The following is an 8359-nucleotide window of genomic DNA, read 5'->3' on the forward strand; positions in this document are numbered from 1 at the left end:
CATATGTATTATATGAATGGCTGAAGTCCTTTGACCGCGGGACCCAATTTAGAGGGTATCTTTTGGAATGCATCCACGGGGTCGGGAAAAGTCGACAATGGCTTAACGGGGCCTTATCATCCAATTAATTTCCTAATAGACAGACGTGCAATTGACCTGCATTAAAAGAACGCTTATAAACGACGTGGAATGAAATCGATTCCTAATCCCGGAAGTCGTGTTTCTGAACGTCTCTCAAACTTTCGTACGTCTACGAAGGGAAAAAATACGCTTCTGATGACGTCAGGCGTTCACGCCGCGGCGGCGACGACAGCGGATGACGTATGAATCCAGCGACGATGACAGAACCGAAGAAGCTATCCGAGGCGTTGAGGCGTTTTTTCTTTTCGCGATGCCGCTGGAAGCCGGGCCGGCTCGCCTGGTCCGCTCGGCCCAGAAGGACGAGCTCTACCGGGGAGCGCTGAAAAGCAAGGCCGGCGCCGTCTTCTCCGGCCTAGCGGGTGAGGCGCCCTCCGCCTTCTCTCCGTTTGGGGGCGTTTTGCTTTCAATTCGAATTCGAATGGAAATAAATACATATTTTTCAGCCAGATTGTTTGAAGGGAACAAAATTCTGGAGCTTCGCGTGAGAAGTAACACCCAAAATACGTATTTTTACCCACAGCAACAACCCTGTGAGGTGGGCTGAGAGTGTGTGACTGCCCCAAAATCACTCAGCTGGCCTTTCATGGCTAAGGCAGGACTGGAACTCGCAACCTCCTGTTTTCCAGTTAACCAGGCTGGCTCCATTATTATTATTGTTGTTGTTGTTATTATATTATTTTGGCTCTATATTTTAATTATTATATTACCTGTTATTAGCCACTGTATAAAAAGTTGTATAACACCATATAAAAAGTTGTATAAATTGCACTAGGCTTGTGTGTGGTGCGTGTAGGTTATATATATGTGTGTGTGTGTGTGTGTGTGTGTGTCTTTGGTTGTTCGGGTTTTCTCCCGTGTAAAATTGGAAGTGTCTTGGCGACGTTTCAACGAAGTCTCATTCGTCATCTTCAGGCTTCTGGGAGCAATGTGTGATGGCAGCTGTTTCTTCCTTTGGAAGAATATATATAGAGAATATATATATATTTGTTTTCTGAGGTTTTCGCAGGTGTTTGTATGTAGGTCTTTGGTTATTCGGGTTTTCTCCCGCGTAAAATTGGAAGTGTCTTGGCGACGTTTCGACAAAGTCTCATTCGTCATCTCCAGGCTTCAGCTTCGTGCTTCGAATATATATATATATATATATATATATATAAAGAGAGAGAGAGAGAGAGAGAGAGTGAGAACTATTCTAAAAATACAAGTTCCAGTTATATTTGTAAAATAAGAAACAGACATTCTGTGAACTCCGGAGCTAAAATAATTAAGCTTTTATTCTAGTATGCTTTGTCAGCCATCTGCTGACATTGTATCTCTGTAATGGTAGATTAATAATGTGACGATGTTAGCAGGTGGCTGACAAAAGCTTAGAATAAAATGTTAATTATTTTAGTTCCGGAGTTCACAGAATGTCTGTTTCTTGTTAAATTATATATGGATATAGATATAGATTATAGAGATAGGGAGATATAGATATAATCTGAAGGGAGGGTGGGGGTCCCCTTTCAAATGTCGGTCGGATAAAATGGAACCATGTTGCTTTTTTCTTGCCATGTAATTCCATATATTCTGGCTCCTTAGGTGCTAAAATTTGGCTGGAATGGCAGAAAGAGATCGAACTCCTCGCCGACGTTGCCTATTTCACCCTTACTACCCTTTCAGGTAATGATTCTACTTACATTTTTTGCTAAATTTCTGATTGGTTCCGTCAAGTCTGACCCTGTGCTTGGGACAGGAATCTAAGATTAAAGCAGCTGAAATAGATGACTATCCAGCCATAATATGTCATAAATACACCTAATCCCTTCTTGTCACAGGGTTTCATTTATATCTGTTCTTTCTTCGTTCTAGATTGCTTGTTAGGAGCAATATATTTTTAATAAAGGGCTGTGGTGGCGCAGTGGTTAGAGTGCAGTACTGCAGGCTACTTCTGATGACTGCCGGCTGCCTGCAATTTGGAAGTTGTAATCTCACCAGGCTCTAGAAAGTGTGTAGAGAAGAACAACAAAGAGGATTAGGGGACTGGAGGCTAAAACATATAAAGAACTGAGTATGTCTAGTTTGATGAAAAGAAGGACTATGGGTGACATGATAGCAGTCTTCCAATATCTCAGGGGTTGCCCCAAAGAAGAGGGAGTCAAGCTATTCTCCAAAGCACCTGAAGGCAGGAGAAGGGGCCGTGGTGGCTCAGGCTGTAAGATAGCCTGTTATTAAAACACAGCGATCCCACCAGGCCCAAGGTTGACTCAGCCTTCCATCCTTTATAAGGTAGGTAAAATGAGGACCCAGATTGTTGTGGGGGGCAATAAGTTGACTTTGTAAATATACAAATAGAATGAGACTATTGCCTTACACACGGAGAAGGGCGGGATATAAATGTAAATTAAAAAAAAAAAGCAAGGGTGGAAACTAATCAAGCAAAGAAGCAACCTAGAACTAAGAAGAAATTTCCTGACAGTTAGAACAATTAATCAGTGGAACAACTTGCCTCCAGAAGTTGTGGATGCTCCAACACTGGAAGTTTTTAAGAAGATGTTAGATTACCATTTGTCTGAAGTGGTGTAGGGTTTCCTGCCTATTCTATTCTAAAGCTGCCTTTGTAATGATCTCTTCAGGGTTTCTCTTGTTGATTGCCTTTTTTTCCCCCCTTTCAGGTTATCAAACTCTTGGCGAAGAATACGTCAACGTGATCCAAGTAGACCCATCGAAGAGGAAGGTCCCTTCATTAAGACGCCGGGCCATTTTGGTCGCCCTGCACACCGTCTTGCCTTACCTGTTAGACAAGGAACTGACCACGCTCGAGCAGGAGCTGGAGGCGGCCTCCAGCGGGTTACAGATTTTGCACAGCCGAAATTTAAGCGGATTGCAAAGCTGGGCGCTGTTCCGGAGCTGGTTGCAGAAACGGGTCAGACGGTTAACCGAGTGGCAGAGAACGTTTCTCGCTCGGGCTGTCCATATCGTCAAGCAAAGCATCCCGTTTCTCCGGAGGTTGCATTTAGCCGTCTTTTACATGGATGGGATCTTCTACCATTTCTCTAAACGGGCAACAGGGATCACATACGTGAGTCGGTCCCCAGTGGGGAAATGTAAAATTTGTTACTACCGGTTCTGTGGGCATGGCTTGGTGGTGGGGTAATGTGACTGGGTCGGCGTGGCGAACTTTTTTTCTTTTTTCTTTTACTTTTAAAAGCATTTTTTCTACAACCTCTTCAGCCAAAGAGGGTGTAAAAAAATGCTTTTAAAAAGCTCCGACCATCCCAGCTGAGTTGCCTGATCGTCAGAGGCTGTTGTTTTCTTTTAAAAGCATGTTTTTTTTTGCCTTTAAAAGAAAAAAAAGCCTCTGACGAGCAGGCAACTCAGCTGGGATCGTCAGAGCTTTTTAAAAGCATTTTTTACAACCTCTTTGGCCGAAGAGGTTGTAGAAAAAATGCTTTTAAAAGGCTCTGATGATCCCAGCTGAGCCACGCGATCATCAGAGGCTTTTGGTTTTTTTTACTTTTAAAAGCATTTTTTCTTTGGCCAAAAAAATGCTTTTAAAAGTAAAAAAAAACCACCCTCTGATGATCACGCAGCTTAGCTGGGCATGTGGGAGAGGGGGGGTAGGGATTTTTGCTACCAGTTCTCCAAACCACTTGCCGCCATCGCTACCGGATCAGGTGATCCGGTCTGAACCAGGAGCATTTCACCCCGGCCTACATGCTTCTGTTTCTAAATTGGGCACCATCGCAGATGTATAGAAGGATGCTTAATCAACTTAGTCAATGATGCTATCTTTTTTTTTTTTCCTGGAATGTTTCTTCTTGGAAAAAATGGGGATGATGCGTGTTCCAATAACTTAACTTGAAATATGTAATTTGCTTCGTTTTCACCGGGAAAGCTCCTAAATCGCTAAACGAAACTTCTGGCATAAAAATTATTGAGGGATGATTTGGAGAGCCAGTTCCCTTCCGTTGATGGCATGTCTCGGTTCTCCCCTTCTCCAGTTACGTTCTGTGGGTTTCACCGAAGACGACCAAAGCATTCGATCAACTTACAAGCTGCTCGGAATTGTTTCATTCCTGCATCTGGGGCTGACCCTTGGCATCTACGCGTACAACCTCCGACATCGCCAGAGGGCGCGAAAAGAATGGAAGCTACATCGTAACCTCTCCTATCAGATGTATAAAATCTTGATTTTTCTTTTATTGATAGGGAAAGAGAATTGATATCAATAAGTAGCACTTCGACGGCATTTGGAAATTTATGGTAGATTTTAAAATAAACTAACTCTTACCAGGGAGTTAGGTGGTATTAAGAAAGTTAAAAATGACTAAACATAAATACATCCCAGAAATATAGGTTTGTAGGTATTGTACTTTAAAATGTATTATTCTAAAAGGTTTTTATTGTGGTGCACAGTCTGGGCTTTTGGCCTGTGGAATATTGAGTTTTAAAGTATTGAATTTTAAAGTATAAAAATACACGATCAAAGCACATATTGAAAGGGGGGGGAAAAAGTAGACCAAGAAAATGGCCATATGACCATATTTGTAGATTCTGCCTGGAAGAAGATTCGTAGTTCCCTAAAATTTATATCTTGCTGAGTTCAATCTCTCTAATCAGTGGAATTCCTTGCCTCCAGAAGTTGTGATTGCTCCAACACTGGAAGTTTTTAAGAAGATGTTGGATTACCATTTGTCTGAAGTGGTGTAGGGGTTTCCTGCCTAAGCAGGGGGTTGGACTAGAAGACCTCCAGAGTCCCTGCCAACTCTTGTTATTCTATTCTATTCTTCTGGAATCGCCTTTCATGTGTCTAATGTCATTTCCTTCAGAAGCCAACCCGAAGAGAAGATTCTTGGCCGCAATTTGCGTTGCTCGTTGTGCTTAGAAGAACGCCAACGTACCACAGCCACGCCGTGCGGGCACCTCTTCTGCTGGGAATGCATCACTGCGTGGTGTAACACCAAGGTGTGTGTTGCCTTTCTCAAACTTTGCAACGCGACTTTTTCTTACCGTTGTAAATTTCTGCAGCCATCTATACCCAGGCGTTCAGATTCTGCTTTCTCCTTGGGGTTTTAGCAGCTCTCTAGGGATGCTCAGTGGCTAAGACGCTGAGCTTCTCAATCGAAAGGTCGGCAGTTCAGCGGTTCGAATCCCTAGCGCCACGTGTTAATGGGGTGAGCTCCTGTTCCTTGTCCCAGCTTCTGTCAACCTAGCAGTTCGAAAGCACGTAAAAAATGCCAGGAGAAAAATAAGGACCATCTTAGTAGCGTTCCGTGCGCCTTTGGTGTTGAGTCATGCTGGCCACATGACTACAGAGATGTCTTCGGACAGCGCTGGCCCTTTGGCTTTGAAACGGAGATGAGCACCGCCCCCTAGAGTCGGGAACAACTAGCACATACGTGAGGGGAACCTTTACCTTTAGGGAAAATAATTTTGATAGGTGGTATTTTTTACATGCAGTGTTTTGATCACCGAAATCTACAGCTAAAACTTGCAAAGTTTATCCATCATTTTGAGCAGCCATTGCTAATCGGCTGCAAGACCAGTTTCATAATTTATTACGCTTGAAACTTGAGAGCTACGCTGGTTTATTTTACATTAAATCATGTAAAAAAAAAAGGTGAATTCTTCGATGCAAGGAGGCTGCCTTAAAGATAGGGGTGGTTTTTAAAGGAATTCGAAGGGTTTACATTTCCTTTTTTTTCCCCCTTCCTGCAGGCTGAGTGTCCTCTATGTAGAGAGAAATTTCATCCCCAGAAGCTTATTTACCTTCGACACTTCCGGTAAACGGATGCCAATCGGATTGCGCAAACGCGAAGAGCCCAATGAAAATGCAAGCTTTGAACAAGTGCGAGATGTTATTTTGATAAGAAAATGGCTGTGATCGAATGGAAGGCAAAACATCTTTGACTTTCACTGCCTCTACAAGAAGAGACAAGCCTGCCTCAGTTTAAAACAAACTGCTGCTCATCCAGTTTTATCTGAGAGGTTTGAGATCAGGAAAGACTTTTACCCATCCTAGTGAATTTTGAATTATGCGATTTTATTTGAAGCATACCTTCGGGATGAATAGCAATCTCTAACCACCACCACCCAACCCCACAACAAACCTGACACACACAACTGCATTACTCCATTTATGGTGGAACTGGTTTTTAAACCATTTCAAATCCAGAAGGGCTGTATAATGTAGTTACTGTGGGGTGCCGGTCTCGTTAAACAAGTACAGTGCTAAATTTTGCATTCGATTCTACAGACTTGGCTGGTTTTAAAATTCAGCCATGCTTCCATCAAACACCTCTGAAGCACCGGGCAGCCTTCTCGAAAAGCCCCTCAGCAAACTTCGAATAGCAGAGTCAACAACGGGCACCGAAGTTTACGTGTCCATCTTGTCTCTCTGTATTGCCAGCTTCCCAGTTGAACGCACCTTAAGCTGGATAGCGCTTGAGAGGGCAAATTTTTGACAATAAAAGAGATCTATAAAGTGCAGCTTTCTAGATGCTTGTGACATGCTGCCCTGGGCAGTTAAGGAGCGATCTTGAAAATCCAGGAACGGGTTGGAAGGCCACGCTTGAACTTGCAACACAGCCCAGCCCGATAAAAAGCAAAAACCTCACAACTTCGGTGAATTATGCTCCAATGTGCTGAGCATATACTCAGATGGTATAATCCATTCTTTTATTTCAGTCTGGTTACAATAACCTTTTCTTTCAAGACCCCTATTTCTAAATGAGGGAGGGGGAGGCATTCAGGGGTAGGCTTCAAAAATTTTAGCAAGGGGTTCTCTGTCTGGTTGCTGGGTGGGCGTGGCCTAGTCGGCCTCCTGCACCACAGCGAGGGAGGGGCTTCTTGCCCTCCCCAGGCTCCAGAGGCTTTCCTCGAGTCTCCGGGAGGTTGAAAAAAGCCTTCCCCAGCTCTGGAGGCCTTCCCGAACTTCCAGTAGGCCCGTTTTTCACCCTCCAAGCCTCCGTGCGCACTCTGCACTTACCTGCATCCAAAAACGGGCCGCATGGGGACTCCTGGGAGGGGCGGGGCCAGCCAGGAGTGGGATTTGGGGGTTTTCTGAACTGCACAAAATCTTAAGCTAGAATTTCTCCCGAACCCCCAGCAGCCCCACCCCTGGGGGCACTGACACTTTGCTCCTTGTCATCAAGCTGGGGAAAAAGACCATTTAAAAGGGAGCCGAATTTCTGAGGCCACCACCTTTCCCTTTAAAAAGAAAATACGGTGTAAAGGAGAAATAGACTTAAATGGCACAGACTATTTTAAGTATGTTCGCCCTCTGCCAAATAAGATGTAAATATTAACTAGTCAATAGTTATTCGTCTCTCAAGATAATGTGTGTAACAATAGTGCCAAGGGCTGTTTTTATTGAGACCGCTAAAATACAATATATGCCACAAGATCAAATGATACGCAGGGCGGAGAGAAAACTTTTAACCATCATAACATAGGTTTTTTTTACATTTGTTTTATAAAGACGGCTGAAACCCAAGAACTGGACAAGGTCTTTTTTTTTAATAAAACTTTTTTTTTGGAATTTAAAAAATCACTTAATAAAACTGTCCGTAGCTATATATATATAGATATATCACATCGAAAATGCTTTTACATGCAAGTTGTTTTAAGATTTCTCTCCGTAGAAAATTAAAAGCTTGGGTGAAACGCCCCATAAAGTTCAATCTGCTAGTCCCAATATAGTTGCATCTTGGCAAACTTTAAAGAAAAGAAACCAATCCTTTATCAAAGAAATGTGTCCTTTATCAAAGAAATATATATATTTATTTTCCAGGCTTTTTCCAAAATTAAAAAAAAAACAATAATCAGGGAATAAGTGGAGTAATTACCAAACAGCTGATGACTGAAAACCTCAAAAAAATAAAGGAAAATACCACCCAGCCCATCTTCCACCTCTTCATTCTGAAAAGCCAAGCTTAATTCTGCCAAGTCGATCAACATAACATAACATAACATAACATCAGAGTTGGAAGGGACCTTGGAGGCCTTCTAGTCCAACCCCCTGCCCAGGCAGGAAACCCTACACCATCTCAGTCAGATGGTTATCCAACATTTTCTTAAAAATTTCCAGTGTTGGAGCATTCACAACTTCTGAAGGCAAGTCGTTCCACTTATTAATTGTTCTAACTGTCAGGAAATTTCTCCTTAGTTCTAAGTTGCTTCTTTCCTTTCAAGACAAGGTTTAATTTGAAATGCCCAAGTTAAAGTTAAAACTAGTAGG

The 8359-nt window shown here is 42.8% G+C and overlaps 1 protein-coding gene across 1 annotated transcript; it reads left to right on the plus strand.

Annotated features, from left to right (window-relative positions):
• The first annotated feature begins 301 nt into the window (after positions 1-301).
• PEX10 (peroxisomal biogenesis factor 10) lies at positions 302-6607 on the plus strand. Its single transcript, XM_058161234.1, has 6 exons — positions 302-500; positions 1720-1800; positions 2793-3199; positions 4122-4297; positions 4950-5085; positions 5839-6607. Exons 1-6 carry the CDS (start codon positions 317-319, stop codon positions 5905-5907), a joined length of 1053 nt encoding a protein of 350 aa, XP_058017217.1. The 5' UTR covers positions 302-316; the 3' UTR covers positions 5908-6607.
• Positions 6608-8359: the final 1752 nt, after the last annotated feature.

The sequence above is a fragment of the Ahaetulla prasina genome, chromosome 18, assembly GCF_028640845.1.
Source record: "Ahaetulla prasina isolate Xishuangbanna chromosome 18, ASM2864084v1, whole genome shotgun sequence".
NCBI lineage: Eukaryota > Metazoa > Chordata > Lepidosauria > Squamata > Colubridae > Ahaetulla > Ahaetulla prasina.